Source organism: Coregonus clupeaformis, unplaced genomic scaffold (assembly GCF_020615455.1).
Source record: "Coregonus clupeaformis isolate EN_2021a unplaced genomic scaffold, ASM2061545v1 scaf1555, whole genome shotgun sequence".
Lineage (NCBI taxonomy): Eukaryota > Metazoa > Chordata > Actinopteri > Salmoniformes > Salmonidae > Coregonus > Coregonus clupeaformis.
The window spans coordinates 20,680-37,314 of NW_025535009.1; the positions used below are offsets into that span (position 1 = coordinate 20,680).

General features: G+C 42.1%; 1 protein-coding gene across 1 annotated transcript in view; it reads left to right on the top strand.

The window, feature by feature from the left end:
- Positions 1-4,277: 4,277 nt before the first annotated feature.
- LOC123487237 (protein diaphanous homolog 3-like) overlaps positions 4,278-16,635 on the top strand; it is a 56,326-nt gene continuing 43,968 nt past the window's right edge. The window contains exon 1 of the mRNA XM_045218413.1: positions 4,278-4,394. Within this exon, the coding sequence (XP_045074348.1) occupies positions 4,278-4,394 (117 nt within the window). The remainder of the gene's footprint in view (positions 4,395-16,635) is intronic.

A 16,635-nucleotide genomic window follows, 5' to 3' on the forward strand; every position in this document is an offset into this window, starting at 1 on the left:
ATGTGTGCGTGTTCAAGCATGAGTCCATTGTCTCTGACATTCACACTTGGGTGTGACAATCTATTTTAATCCTTAAATATTTGTTACACTTCGTGGTAGAAAACATTATCAACACCTTCCATAATATTGAGTTGCACCCTCCCCCTTTTCCCTCACAACAGCCCCAATTCGTCAGGGCATGGGACTCTACAAAGTGTCGAAAGCGTCCCACAGGGATGCTGGACCTTGTTGACTCAATGTTTCCACAGTTCTGTCCCAGTTGGCTGGATGTCCTTGGGTGGTGGACAATTCTTCATACACACGGGAAACTGTTGAGTGACGGAAAACCCAGCAGAGGTGCCAGAACATTGGATCCGGCACCTCTCCATTTTGGACTGTTTCGTTCCGGGAACTTATTTGCCCTGATCTGGTACCTCTAGTGGCATGAAAAATAATTGTCACTTTTTGCAATGTAAAAATTGAATAAAAGATATCAAAGTTCATTTGAGTTGACTGTTCTTAATTCTCCTGCCCCAAAAAAAAAACGTAATGTGAAAAAGTTGATTTTCAGCCCTGCCTGATATTCTAACAGTCAATTCGGGTTCCGACCGGGTTTATGGTTTGCGCAACAGCTAGCAACTAACCTGTTTGAGGCCAACACTTGGGATGTAGCTCAGTTGGTAGAGCATGGCGTTTGCAACGCCTGGGTTTTGGGTTAGATTCCCACGGGGGGCCAGTATGAAATTTTTTAAAATTAAAAATAATGTATGCACTCACTAACTGTAAGTCGCTCTGGATAAGAGCGTCTGCTAAATGACGTAAATGTAAATGCGGTGGCTGTGTGAGAAGCGCGCCTGTATCGAGAATCTCTCCCTCTCTCTTCTCGATAGACATGAACCTGTAACTCTCTCAGCTCTCCAGCGTTGCACTTCATAATGTGTTCACTTATAGAATCATAGCCGCGCGAAGGGTTCTGGAGGAGTTGCAGTCACCACTGATTAAATTGAAATCAATTTGCCAAAGTTATAGAATTACTGCTGTCTGTTTAGAAAGACCAATATTTATGACCAATATTCATTCAGAGAAGGCCTATAATTGAGGCATCCACCATGAGAAGGCTCCTATAATTTACCCACAGCTTCTTAAAAAAAAATTAGCCAAGCTGTGGATGCAGCCAATAACAAGGCATTAGCCTACAGTCAAAACACAATCTCACACTCAATTTACAGTCGGGAACGCGCTTCGCAAATCTGTGCAAACAGCATGCAGACAAAACAGGCCTTTTTGTTGTTGCAATATTTCAAATACAATCGCGGAAAACGCAGGCTGGAAAGCAAATGGACTCCTGCTGAAAAGAGAACATCTCTAATAGTGTCTGCTATAGGCTAGCAAAAATATTTCATCAACTTCCAAATATTATTTTACAAAGTAAAACTAGAGAGAGATAGGCTTTTGGCACCAGCGCATCCGGCCATCACCAACGAGTGAGCTGGCATCATTAGGGTCTGTTAGTGAAACTTGAAGCGTTTTAAGGACTATAATTTCCCTCCTCATATTGTAGCCTTACAATATGTCTCCACACACCTAGGCCTAGGCCATTGATGGATTCAAGACAGGGTTGTTTTTATTGATCTCAGATTGTCCGTTTGTCAGTGTCAAAGTAGCCTGACATTTCGATAATTTGTGCAGTATTAAAAAATATTCTGACAAAGTCTCCAGTCATGTAAAATGACATAGAATTGCATGAAATGGCCCCGTGTAGCTCAGTTGGTAGAGCAAGGCGCTTGCAACGCCAGGGTTGTGGGTTCGTTTCCACGGGGGCCAGTATGAAAATGTATGCACTCTCACTAACTGTAAGTCGCTCTGGATAAGAGCGTCTGCAAAATGTAAAATAAAAGGACACTTTTTTTCGGACACTAGGCTACAAAAAATGTTCTCCATGTTTGCAACTTCTGTAAGTGCCTCTTCTCTACTGCTCTGTGCCACTACGCAAATGTGATGATATGCATTCCATTATAAAAGTGTGATTTTTTTTTTTACCTCAGAGTCCCCAAGTCACCCCCCTTCACGCTCACTTTTTGTTCAGGCACCTCCCGGGACACTGGAATGGACGAATCACTCACTCATGAATTCTGAACTATAGCTTCTACCCAAAAACGAATGTCCTGTCCTTTGACAAAAGATCACTGATACAAAAATAATTGATTCTTGATATCCTTGTATGGTTTACGGGCCTCTGTGAATTTAACGGCTCGCACGCAGCTGCACTGGGCAGAGAAGGTGAACATATTTGGCTACAACAGCACACTGTTTGTTACACCCTGATTTAAATGAACATTAGAGTCATTTAGCAGACGCTCTTACCTATCCTAGGTGAAATTGTTTTATCCTGTATCCAGTCATTTCATATCCACGAGGAATTCAGTTAGTTAGGGCCTAGGTTTGAGAGTGAGTTAAGCAGCTTTTCATACCGCACCCCCTGGCTTTACGTCAGACTCCCCACTCGCTTCACCGCAAGAACTGGTCCCAAGAACTGGTCCCAAACCAACTGGTCCCAAACCCAACCGCAGTCCCGCAATGTTATTTTAGGCGTATGTGACGCAGCTCACGTGCCAGCCATGGTCCCAGCAATTTTGCGCCCTAAGCAATATCAAATGCTCTAAAATAATCTTAATAAAATAGGTTAAATTACCAGAGATCTTCACGTGGTCCATTATTTTGGCTAATTGTATTACTGGACTATATCAGCCAATATGCTAGATGTAGTATGAAGAGAGCAGAGTTGGAGAGACTTGCACTTCTCTTGAGCTATTTTTATAGCCTGGGTAATCAAATACTTATTGAAAAGGAAAAGGTTTTTCCTTTTCAATGATGATTACATTTTTGATTGCGCCTCAACTCACGTTGGTTGAGCGCCTCCACTCTTTCTATTATCAATATGTATTTACAGACACTTACAATAATAAACCATTTAGCAGACGCTTTTATCCAAAGCGATTTACAGTCATGTAGAATACATTTTTACGTAGGGGTGGTCCCGGGGAGTCGAACCCACTACCCTGGCGTTACAAGCGCCATGCTCTACCAATTGAGCTACAGAGGACCAATTTACCTGCGTAAATTATAGTCTAATCATATTTAAGTTAATTTCATATTTAAGTTAACTGCCACGTGTGCTTCTCCCGCCGTGCAGGCAGCCTACTCTCTATTCCAATGAGACCACACGTAGGCGCACTTGAACCCGCAAGCCCGACTAGAAGAGAGTAGGCTAACTGAAGTTGAATTCTGAGTGCGAAAAAGTCAAAGATGTGCTTTTAATACAATAGGTAAATTGGGCTAACGCATACAAAGCAGAAAGACGACAGTTTCCAAATAATACTGAGTGACAACAAAAACATTTTCATCCCAAAGTCGTATGTCTGTCTGACCGCCCGCAGCATGAAAAATGACGAGGGAATGATCTCTGTCCAGACCCGCTACAAACAAACACTAACTAACCAAAGAGAGGTTTGATGATTCGGACAGACTACACACAGTAAGATTTGTCCAAGTGTCTGTGTATCTTTGACACATGAAAGAGTTGGACCAACCAGGGGAAAATGTTTTAGTCTACAAGGTCATTAAAAACTGTCAAAGTTGGTGAGTCAAAAGAGCTGTTGTAGATTAATAATTAACCCGAGCTTTTTCCCGCGTCGATTTTCTGTCAGGAAGCTCGTCTCTTGAATGGAATGAGTGACATGACGAACCGCCAATCGTTTACCTCAATATTAAAAGGCGTTTCTGTTGTCGGCGAAAACAATTGGCTAGAATGAAATGACGTCAAACTGACAACTTCCGTGGCGCGGTTTTTTGGACTGAAAAAAATAATACAGTTAGAAGTTTGAGCTGTCAGAATGTCAACTCGCTTTAAGGTTGTCTGGAAAAGCTTAACTAACTTTTTGTCAACATCGTTTTTGGGCAAATATTTCGACAATTTTATTCAAGAGAAAGTGCTGATAACTGTAAAGTTGATCTTTTCTATACGTCTTGGAAGCTGCAAGACTTCCCATGAAAAGCCAAATTGGATTAAGGGAAATCCGCCTGTGATAGTTAGCTAGCTCATTAGCCACCTCGTTGGCATCTTTGAAGGGTCTCTTGTCCCCGTTTGTCTCGCGTTCACATTGCATTGGCAGGTTTAAGTAACGTTTCCCAAGAATCGCTTTTGTTAACCAACCGTATTGCATGTTTCGCCGTTGTTTTGCAAGGTCGGGTACAGTAGTTACAGTGAGTAGCCCAGCTAGCTTGCTACCCTAGTTATCATGGAGAACCAGTGGAATAATCTTCAGTCCGGACGAGACAAACAGCGAAAGAAAGGGATTCAACGCCGGACTAGGGGATCGTCTGGATGCGAGGATGGAGAACGTAAACCAAAATTTGTAAGTAGGCCTTTCTAAAACTCAATCACTGAAAGTGTCACTGACGGGACTACAGTTTACCTCAAGTGGCACACCACTCGCCCTGTATTGTAGCCTCAGGGCTAGCCAAGGTGACATTTGACACTGCACATTGACCACCCTACCTCCGATGCCAACGATTCCAGGCTAGGTAGTTCAAATACTTGTTCCATAAACCTGCTAACTTGATATTCCAGTTCAATGCCATGTACTAGATAATTGTTTTTATGAGAGTCAATCTGTGCTGTCTGCACTCACATTGTGCTAAAATCCCTGTTTCCAAATCCATAAAAATTTATTTGCCACATAACACATGTTTATCAGATGTTATTGTGGGTGTAGCAGAAAGCTCTTGTGTTTCTAGCTCCAACAGTGCAGTATATCTTAACAATTCACAACCAAAAAAGTAAAATAATGGAATTAAGGAATATATAAATATTATAAATATTAGGATGAGCAATGTTCGGAGTGGAATAGACTAAAATACAGTAGAATAGAATAAGTATATACATAAGGAGATGAGAAGCAATATGTAAACATTATTAGAGAGACTAGTGTTCCATTATTAAAGTGGCCAGTGAGTCCAAGTCTATGTATAGGGCAGCAGCCTCTAAGGTGCAGGGTTACCTTTATAACCGGGTGGAAGCACGCCTTGTGATGGATATTTAACAGTCTGATGGCCTTGAGATAGAAGCTGTTTTTCATTCTCTCTGTTCCCAGCTTTGGCCAGTGCACCTGTACTGACCTCGCCTTCTGGATGATAGGTGAACAGGCAGTGGCTCGGGTGGTTGATGTCCTTGATTATATAGTGGCCTTCCTGTGACATTGGGTGCTGCTGTAGGTGTCCTGCAGGGCTTGGCCCCTGGTGATCGTTGGGCAGACCGCACCACCCTCTGGAGAGCCCCTGTGGTTGCGGGGAGTGTTGCAGTTTGCCGTACCAGGTGGTGATCCACAGCCCACGACAGGATGCTCTCGAATTGTGCATCTGTAAAAGTTTGAGAGGGTTTTAGGTACAAGCCAAATTTCTTCAGCCTCCTGTGAGGTTGAAGAGGGCGCTGTTGTGCCTTCTTCACCACACTGTCTGTTGGGTGGACCATTTCAGATCATCAGTGATGTGTGTCTCACGCAGTAGGTATGATGAGCTAAAATTCCATATCACGATATTTTCACTGTCCGATATGATATCACGCATTATATGACGTAAAATATGAATCACATTTTAATATCCCTTCTTGGTTAAATTATATTAGATTAAGGAAAATATGTATTTGAACCTTATATAACCAGAAAGAGTGAGGCATTGGACCGTATGGACCTGAAAAGTTTTTATTTGTATTGTGCCAAACATGCATTCCGAAACATGAGGTAGGTAGGCCTATATATATATATATATATATATATATAAAAATTAGATATTAAGTAAAATTAAATAAAACAGGAGATAAAGAAAATACAAGGTAATTACAATTCAAATACGTGTGTTTGTTGGCTACCCAGGTCCTGTTAGAAAAAAAAACTAACCGTTTGAAACTAAACCTTTCAAATGCCCAACCATCAATTATCAATAATATCAACAAATCTTCACTAGAACTTTCTTCACAAGTTCGTGCCAGGAATACTAAAAGCATGTTGACTGTTTCTGGCTTTTAGTGCTGCCCTGTGACATGTCACATTGCCCCCAGTGCTGAATGCCCTCTCAGAGGGGCACTTATGGTGGCAGGGATGCATAAGTATTCCTCTTGCCAGACAACTCACACGTGGGAAAAAATTAGATCCGTGAAATCGCCACTACTCCCAAAGGATCAGAATTACGGCTGTCTGCTGCCAAGTACAGAATGTAGCTATTCAGCTCTTGCTCAATGATCTGCCTCTCTGAACATGAGGCAAGGTGCACATCTGGGCTTAAAGAAGCTCCCAAGGCTCTTCTTGGGCTTCTTGCCTGATTGATGAGCAGTGAAAGCTTCTTTCTCCCGTCAGTGTGATCCTCTGCAAGAGACGATTTTCCCAGGGCTGTGTTCTCCACTAGGAGGGCTTGGTCTCTGGGGGCAGCTCTCACCTTCAAAAAATGAAAATAATTAAACTTTATTTTGTATAGCACCTTTCATACATAAAATGCAACAAAGTGCTTTACATTTAAAGCAATAAAACAAGAACAAATGAATAAATACCTTAATGTCCTCCAGTTTCTCAGCGGACATGTACCTGGTCGTGAACCTTGGATCTAGAAGAAGGTAGCCATGGAGACGCAGCTCATCTGTTGCAGGGTCAGTGTGTACTTGTTATTCAAGTAATCAAGAACCTTGATCTTGATCTCTTTGGTCAGTTCTGTATCGTCCTTGCTCAGATTTAGAACCTCTGCATTTTAACAGATTGATGACAGGCTTCAAATGGGACTACGCTCACATACGCTTCTCCTGACAGGGCATCCTGTAAATCCTGGAGCTTCGAGTGCTGCTGTGACTGATTCCAAGACCTGGATGTCTTGCCAGGTAGGCAATGCCGTGGTCTTTTGTCCCCTGCCAGGACCTGTGTAATGGCCTTTTCTCTGCTCCAGGACTCTTTCCATCCATTTTCAGACGAGATCCCCACCTTGTCGGAGAGTGTGATGAGCTTGTGCAGGGGCAGGCTTAGTTCATTCTGTGCTGTCATCAGGGCCTTCCGCTTTTTCCAGCTGTATGAGAACGATGCACCACCTTTTTGCAAACCCCTGTGGCCCGTGGAAATCGAGACACCTGTGGCCGGGAGCGTTTGGACACTCCTCTCTGGAAATTGGGAATAAATCGAAATAGGGTGAAAAATAATCGAATCACAATACAATAATAATTAATAATGCATTTTATATAGAAATCCTGCCGTTCAAGCTACAATTTAATCTTTGTTTGTTTGAGGATTTACGGCATTTACATTCAACTGTTACACATTTTACAAATCTGATGTGTTTAGATTTAAAGCCTACGTTACATGGTGATGTGAGCTGTATTTTTTCTTAATAATAAGCAACATACAGGTGGTAGGCCTAGGCTACAGTCCTGAAACTTACCAATAGCATTGTGCAGCCTGTGTCCGAAACATCCAAGGTTTGCCCACTTGTTCAGCTGCAATGCGCCCAGATCATGTTCGATCGGCACTGTGGTCTCATTACAAACCTTGATGCCGACTCTTTTAATCCCCAGGACGACAGTATGTCCCCAGCCCACCTGCAATTATTTCCCCGGTGTGGTCAGTCTGGGAAATAAGACGTCTGTAGGCACTTACTTTTCAGTTTCCAGTCACCGTCCTATGTAATGGATTGTGAGGCAACATAAGGTTCTGTGGTATGACTTGACCATGATCGGCAGTAGTGGAGAAGAATGGAATGTTATTTATCTCACTGTAAACTCTGTCCCAGCATTCTGTGTAAAGCTGTGGCAGGCATTTTACGGCTAAAATATTTGGCATTCGGGATCTATCTTGGGTCCAGAGTTTGAATCAACTTTCTGAACCCTCTTTTCCTCCACAGTTTGAATCGTACCATGTTCTTCGCTATGTGATTTGTATCGCAGCTGATGTCTATCCATTTTTTTGCTCGGGTCTTCTCATAGCAAGTACCGGCAGCAAATGATGATATAATTGATTGTTGGAGTGCGAGTCGGCTTGTCTTCGGTCTCCTGGGCTTTACTGTCTCACGCATTCTGGTGCATTGTTCATACTCACGGACATGTATGTTTTTAAGTGATTAGATACTAGGTTGGTCATGTTCCACCTTTTGCTAAGACAACACGACGACAACTTGCATAGGGTAGTGTTTTGGTCGGGGTCGGAGATAAAGAAGCCAAACCAGTTCCAAAACAACAGAGGTGCCCCTTTCTTCTTAACCAATTTATCCTCCTGCTCTTGAGCAACATCAATTTCTGTGTTTTCTTTGCTCATCCTGGATTGTAAAGTTTTCCCCCAATAGTTAACCTGCCTCCTAACTGCAGCTGCCTGCACACTTCTTTGTTGCTAGCACTCATGCGTGCAACAAGTGCATGTGACGATGCGCTCATAAAAATAGGTCAACATATTAACATACATTCTTTTATTCGTAAAAAGAATCTCAAGAAAGGTTGGATAAAAAAAAAAAAAGATGTAGCTACTTAGTACTATCACTCAGTTGAAATTTGGAACAAAAAAATATTGATGCAAAATTCGAATTTATGAATTCCTGAATAATCATGGTATCCATGATATTGCTAAATCCATATCATGGCGCGGCACAATACCGGTTTACTATCAAAAACCGGTATATCGCCCACTCCTAGTACGCAGAGGAACTTGAAGCTTTCCACCTGTTCCACAGCAAGTCTGTTCGATGTGGATAGGGAATATGCTCCCTCTGCTGCCAACCAGAAGTCCATGATCAGCTCCTTTGTTTTGTCGACATTGAGTGAGAGGTCATTTTCCTGGCACCACACTCCCAGAGCCCTCACCTCCTCCCTGCAGGCGGTCTCGTCATTGTTGATGTAATCAGGCCTACTACTGTTGTGTCGTCTGCCAACTTGATGATTGAGTTGGAGGCGGGCTTGGCCACGCAGTGATGGGTGAACAGGGAGTACAGGAGGGGGTGAGCATGCACCCTTGTGGGGCCCCAGTGTTGAGGATCAGCGAAGTGGAGATGTTGTCTCCCACCCACCACCTGGGGGCGGCCCGTCAGGAAAGTCCAGGACCCACAGGGCGGGGTGAACCCGGGCCCCGAGCTTAATGATGAGCTTGGAGGGAAATATTTGGGTGTTGAATGCTGAGCTATAGTCATGAACAACGCATTCTTACACTTAGGTATTCCTCTCTTGTCCAGATGGGATAGGGCAGTGTGCAGTGTGATGGCGATTGCATCGTCTGTATGTGGATATTGGGGTGGTAAGCAAATTAGTGGGGTCTAGGGTGTCCAGGTAGAGGCCATTGTGGGGTCTCAGTATCCTCCTCCAGGGTGTCAGGGAAGGTGGGAGGTGATATGATCCTTTCTGCACTGATGATGTAAATGTTGACATGAATCATTTTCCAAGGATTTGCTCTGTGCCAAATGCTGCAAAGCCTTTCTTCCCTCTCTTCAAATGAAAAGGGACGTTCGTCTCTCTTGTCAATGGTCGCTCTCGTAGTATATAAAACAACAACATGGCTACTGATAGTACACCTGAGATTTTTAGTATCCATTGCACTGGACGTTACAGGTTTGCCTATATAAAAGCGTTCCATAGATTTTTCAAACTAACCTGGTATTGGCGTTACTATTTTCGTTCTCGATTCGAGCCAAACATGTATCTTTAAATGTCCATATTCAGTGGCAGTGGCAGGGTGCGTTTTTGAATTTAGAAAATGCTCTGTTATTAAAATAAATCAAAAAAATTTTGCTCCATGAAGTAATCCAACAATGTACGCCATCTCTTGTCAATTTCAAATCTTCTCATTGATCTGAGACGGTGAGTGATCATCATGACATGGGGTACATTAGGGTGGACCCACCTTAATACTGTTTCTTCTGCTCATGGTATTATGGTGGTCCGCAACAAACTTTAGAGGTGCATGCCACCACCTACTGGATGGGGTTAGAAAACGGATCAACCTAACGCAGAAATAATAGGTGACGGGCACAACAAAAACAAATCCTTCAATCGGATTCAAATGACAATGACTCGATCCCTACATATCCCCCAGGAGCCTGGGAGGGGGGACCCTCTTCAACGGTTCCCTGTAAAGCGTGCCACGAAGTCCTGAAGATCCCAAAAAATAATTTAAGCAACCTTCACAATGATTTCCTAGTTTCTTAGATTTTGTATATAGTTTTTATCTAGCAGTGCAATTTATCACTTGTCCAATGAACACAACAGAAGCCTACCTTGTTCGCAGTTATATGGTCTCTCTGATGAAGGACGCGTTCACTTCGAGGCTGTGGGGGCATCACTCTCAGGCTACTGCAACTTATTTTACCCTAACAGCGCACTCAGGGAACTCAGAAGCGGAATTTCATTATAATTACAGTACAGTGCTTCCTCAGATTCTTCAACAACTACATATTTGTTTTCTTCTGCCAAACACTTGCCACAGTGTCCAAACCTTTTTACATTTTATAAGGCTGCGGTGGCTTTTCCTTGTACATTCGGTCTAACCTGCATATCTTACATTCGCTAATTTTAACGAGTTGGGGGGAGAAAAAACATCTTCAAATGACGGCAACACCCAGAGATAGGCTTTCTTCCTTCTTTCAATCAGTCAATTTGGGTCAATGTCACGCAGAATTTCTATCTCTAATTAAACTCCAGCTTGAATAATTCCCAGAGGTTGATGTCTCTGGTTTTAATCATGAACGATTCAAGGTCCACAACCAGCAAGAATGATCTGTGTAATTTAATCATGGAGAGCTCTGCCGCCAAAAAAACACATGTACAGCTTTTTATATGTGACTTCACACAAAGGAACTTAATCTCCGCCCACCTTTAGGCGGTCTGTACATTTCCACAGGATAGAATGTTTAAATAGTTTCCTAAGTCTCCTTCCTTCCTGAATGTTTGTCTCAACCGTTTCTAACTCCCCCTCTCTGTTAGTGGGTTGACACTACATTATAACTCTTGCACCAGTTCCACATTTTATATACCGTATTTGGGGTGCAAAATCCTTTGGGCATTATTTTAAAATGTACAAATGAATCCACTCGGTCAAGCTTGTGTTAAAGTCTACCTCTCCTGGCATGTTCTGCCTAATCCACCAAGCCTCGATGTCCAACGACGTCAGAGATGATTGCGCCTTTTGCTGAAATCCATACTTTTTAATAAACGGCGGAATCTAAACCACCGACTGTTTCCTTGGTTGAGATTTGAATCGGCACATGCACACATTCAAACTGAGTTGCCATCTTAGAGCAACACCAATGAGGAAACAGTCGGGTTTTATATTTTGAATAACGTTTTTTTGAAAAGTATGGATTTCATTGTAACTAAGAAAGGCATGCAAGATCAGAGGACGGAAGGCAGGTACGTGGTTGCGTTGGCTTTGCTCAGACTAGCTGGGCTGAACTTTCAGAAGGTAAAATTAGCCAGGGGATCAAGTAGCCAGTGTAATCCCACTCTCCGACACTCCACTGTCTGCTCCTGGTCTGTCTTTCTCCACACCACGTGAACAAACAAGATTTGATCTACCTTGGGCTGACTGAAGACACATGGGCTGTGTCCCAAATGGGGCCCCTGGTTAAAAGGTAGTGTGCTGAATAAGGTGTAATTTGGGCCTCCATGTTGTGAGTCTGATCCTACCAGGGCAGCAATGCCACTCTCAGAGATAGTTCCACACAGAATTACAAACAAGTCAAGGATGATTCTAATTCTCTGGTTCCAACTTCACACACTCCTTTTCATTGTTTCAGCTTTTATTTGATTCTACGTATTTCAACGTTGAGTTTATTCTGCAGCCATGATTATTGCCCAACACTTTTTGGACATTTGTCAACCTGCGTCAATATTCAAAGAGAAGCATTGACGCTTGTCTTGGGAACTTTTTTACAATAACTTTTTTTCATTTCGAAAATTAGCTTGTCCCCCGTTTAGGCAGCAGGCTTCGCAGACAAATGTTAATTACATTTGATGAGTGACACAAAACTAATGGAGAAACTAACTTACTCTCTCTGTCAGACTTTTAATTCCAAATCCAATGGGCAGGCTTAAGCAACCGACTGCAGAAGTTGGAAATAAGGCCATAGTCCCAAATGGCACCCTATTCCCCTACATGAGCTGCAACTACCTGTTGACCAGAGCCCCTATATGGAAATAGGGTGCCATTTGGGACAAATTCTGGACTCCCTCAATCAACCAGAGGTTATGTGCTGACCTTTTCAAATGGAATTGCTGACAACGCCTATTACACCGCTGCCCTAGATGAAAGTTTTAATCATTATGAGTGTCTTCTCCCGAGGTCCCTAGGTCCTGTTACAATCTGGAAAGTGGCTTGATACCGTCACACACACGTTTAGCTCCAATCTGGGTGGTAAAATGTATTATACATTTTTTTTCTCAGGGTTTCAGAGATTTGGCGGGAGGGATTGACCCAGGGAGTCTGGAACAGGAAATTAGCTCAACAGATAGTGATAATGGATGTTTGTTTGAATGGGTCTGCTGTCTTTCCCTATGACGTGCACTGCGCCTGTAGGAAATAGGGTGTCATTTGGGATGCGGGGGGCGGAAATTCAGTTGGGGGTGGGAGTTTTCTCTCAGGCCAGGGGTGGCATTGCTGTCCGAAAAAATGTTGGAGGGAATAAACAAACAGAACAAGGAATGTCAACTCAAGTCGCCATGTTTCTATCACGCTAGAGGAATCCGTAGTGTGGACTAACTTGTTGGCAGTAGCCTGTATCTCTTTCTACTCCCTTGTTCTCTCTTTCCATGAGAATGTTCCAGAAAGGTTATAGTGAGTCGAGAGCATATTGGAGTGCAGCAGTATGCTGTGTGCACGGCCTTCTAATTGCGTAATCTGCACCACCGACTTGTTTTATTCTCACCACTGTTATATTAACAGCACTGTTACCTAGTTACCACCTGCCATAGACTAGTGTCTGGTTATTTTAACCAGCACTGTTACCTAGTTACCACCTCACATAGACTAGTGTCTGGTTATTTTAACAGCACTGTTACCTAGTTACCACCTGCCATAGACTAGTGTCTGGTTATTTTAACAGCACTGTTACCTAGTTACCCCCTGCATAGACTAGTGTCTGGTTTTGCCGTCTCCTCCCTGTAGTCTAGTGTTGCTGCTTGCTGTGACTGGACTGACTGTGGTAATGTCTGTGGGATTGGTCCGGCCATTTTGTCTGCTGGACTAGAGCCAGACCTCCAGGTCACTGGCTGGCTGTGGGAAGTACAGTGTGTGGTCTGAGCCTCTCTCTCTCTGGCTGCCCCAAATAGCTCCATATTCTAGGGATGGGCATTAGAAATGTTGTGACCGTTTCAGTTCTTTCATGAGTACTGTGATAAAAAAAAATATGTGCACATTTATCTATATGTAACATTGCCTAATTTATCGCAACCATTACACATAAGAAATCCTAATTTACAATTGTCCCAATTGCCATTTAAGATTAATTTATTGAATCTGTATTATCAACTGGTTATGTTATAAAGTGGAACACAATCTAGCAATATCACCTGGTTATGTTATATAGTGGAACACAATCTGTAATATCAACTGGTTATTTAAAGCATCAGCGGAATTACCACAATCTGTAATATCACCTGGTTATGTTATATCATGGAACACAATCTGTAATATCAACTGGTTATGTTATATCATGGAACACAATCTGCAATATCAACTGGTTATGTTATATAGTTGAAACACAATCTGAATATCCACCTGGTTATGTTGCTATCATGGAACACAATCTGTAATATCACCTGGTTATGTTATATAGTGGAACTTATAATCTGTGGTTATCAACTGGTTATGTTATATCATGGAACACAATCTGTGGCCAATATCAACTGGTTATGTTATATCATGGAACACAATCTGTAATATCACCTGGTTATATTATATCATGGAACACAATCTGTAATATCAACTGGTTATGTTATATCATGGAACACAATCTGTAATATCACCTGGTTATGTTATATAGTGGAACACAATCTGTAATATCACCTGGTTATGTTATATCACTTGGAACACAATCTGTAATATCAACTGGTTATGTTATATCATGGAACACAATTCAATATCACCTGGTTATGTTATATCATGGAACACAATCTGTAATATCCCACTAGGATTACTTATCATGGAACACAATACTGTAATATCAATTGGTTATGTTACATATAGTGGAACACAATCTGTAATATCAACTGGTTATATTATATAGTGGGAACACAATCTGTAATATCAATAATGGTTATGTTATATCATGGAACACAATCTGTATTATCAACTGGTTATAGTTATAGTGGAACACAATCTGTAATATCAACTGGTTATATTATATAGTGGAACACAATCTGTAATATCAACAGGTTATATTATATAGTGGAACACAATCTGTATTATCAACTGGTTATATTATATCATGGAACACAATCTGTAATATCAACTGGTTATATTATATCATGGAACACAATCTGTAATATCAATAGGTTATATATTATATAGTGAACACAATCTTAATATCAACTAGTTATATTATATCATGAACACAATCTGTAATATCAACTGGTTATATTATCATGGAACACAATCTTGTAATATCAACTGGTTATATATCATGGAACACAATCACAACCAATATCAACTGGTTATATTACCATAGTGGAGACACAATCTACTGTAATATCAACTGGTTATATTATATCATAGAACACAATCTGTAATATCACCTGGTTATGTTATATAGTGGAACACAATCTGTAATATCAACAGGTTATATTATATGATAAGAACGAACACAATCATAATATCAACTGGTTATATTATATCATGGAACACAATCTGTAATATCAACTGGTTATATTATATCATAGAGCACAATCTGTAATATCAAAACTGGTTTATGTTATATAGTGGAACACAATCATAATATCAACTGGTTATATTATATAATGGAACCAAATCTAATAATATCAACTGGATTTATATTATATAATGGAACACAATCTGTAATATCAACTGGTTATATTATATAATGTGGAACACAATCACTGTAATATCAACTGGTTATGACCTTTATAATGGAACACAATCAGCAATATCAACTGGTTATATTATATAATTACATTCTAATCTATAATATCAACAGGTTATATTATATCATGGAACACAATCTGTAATATCAACAGGTTATATTATATCATGGAACACAATCCCTGTAATATCACCTGGTTATGTTATATGATGAGACACAATCTGTAATATCAACTGGACATATTATATAATGGAGACACAATCTGTAATATCAACAGGTTATATTATATCTTGTTCCACAATCTGTATCAACTGGTTATGTTATATCCTTGGAACACAATCTTACAAAAGGCATTAACCCACAGCGGTGGAGCTTGCTAGTAGAGGCCTGTGGCTGTGCAATGGAATAGCCTTGTTTAGAATTAGGTAAGAGAATATCATGTTAACATTGGTGTGTTAAAATGAGGATTAGGCTGATGTCACCTATCCCCTTAATAGTCCTTCCTCCTGAGTCAAGTGTTGACCTTGGGGGAGGGACCAGCCTCTAGAATCAAGTGTTTGACATTGGGAGGGACCAGCCTCCTAGATCCAAGTGTTTGACATGGGGGAGAGGACCAGCCTCCTGAATCAAGTGTTTGACATGGGGGGGACCAGCCTCCTGAATCCAAGTGTTTGACATGGGAGGACCAGCCTCCTGAATCCCAAGTGTTTGACATGGGAGGGACCAGCCTCCTGAATCCAAGTGTTTGACATGGGGGGGAGGACCAGCCTCCTGAATCAGAGTATTTGACATGGGGAGGAGGGGACCAGCCTCCTGAATCCAAGTATTTGACATGGGGAGGGACCAGCCTCCTGAATCCAAGTATTTGAGCATGGGGGAGGGATGACCTCCTGAATCCAGAGTGTTTGACATGGGGAGGGGACCAGCCTCCTGAATCCAAGTGTTTGACATTGGGGAGGACCAGCCTCCTGAATCCAAGTGTTTGACATGGGGAGGGATGGGCCTCCTGGATCCAAGTGTTTGGCTTATGGGGAGGGACCAGCCTCCTGAATCAAGTGTTTGACATGGGAGGGACCAGCCTCCTGAATCAGAGTATTTGACATGGGGAGGACCAGCCTCCTGAATCCAAGTGTTTGACATGGGGAGGGGACCGGCCTCCACAGATCCAAGTGTTTGACATGGGGAGAGGACCAGCCTCCTGAATCCAAGTGTTTGACATGGGGGGGAGGGGACCCAGCCTCCACAGATCCAAGTGTTTGACATTGGGGGAGGACCAGCCTCTGTGAATCAAGAGGTATTTGACACATTGGGGAGGGACCAGCCTCCTGAATCCAAGTGTTTGACATGAGGGGAGGGGACCAGCCTCCTGAATTCAAGTGTTTGACATGGGGGAGGGGACCAGCCTCCTGAATCCAGAGAGTGTTTGACATGGGGGAGGGGACCAGCCTCCTGAATCCAAGTGTTTGACATTGGGGGAGGGACCAGCCTCCTGGGTCAAGTGTTTGACATGGGGAGGACCAGCCTCCTGAACCAAGTGTTTGACATGGGGGAGGG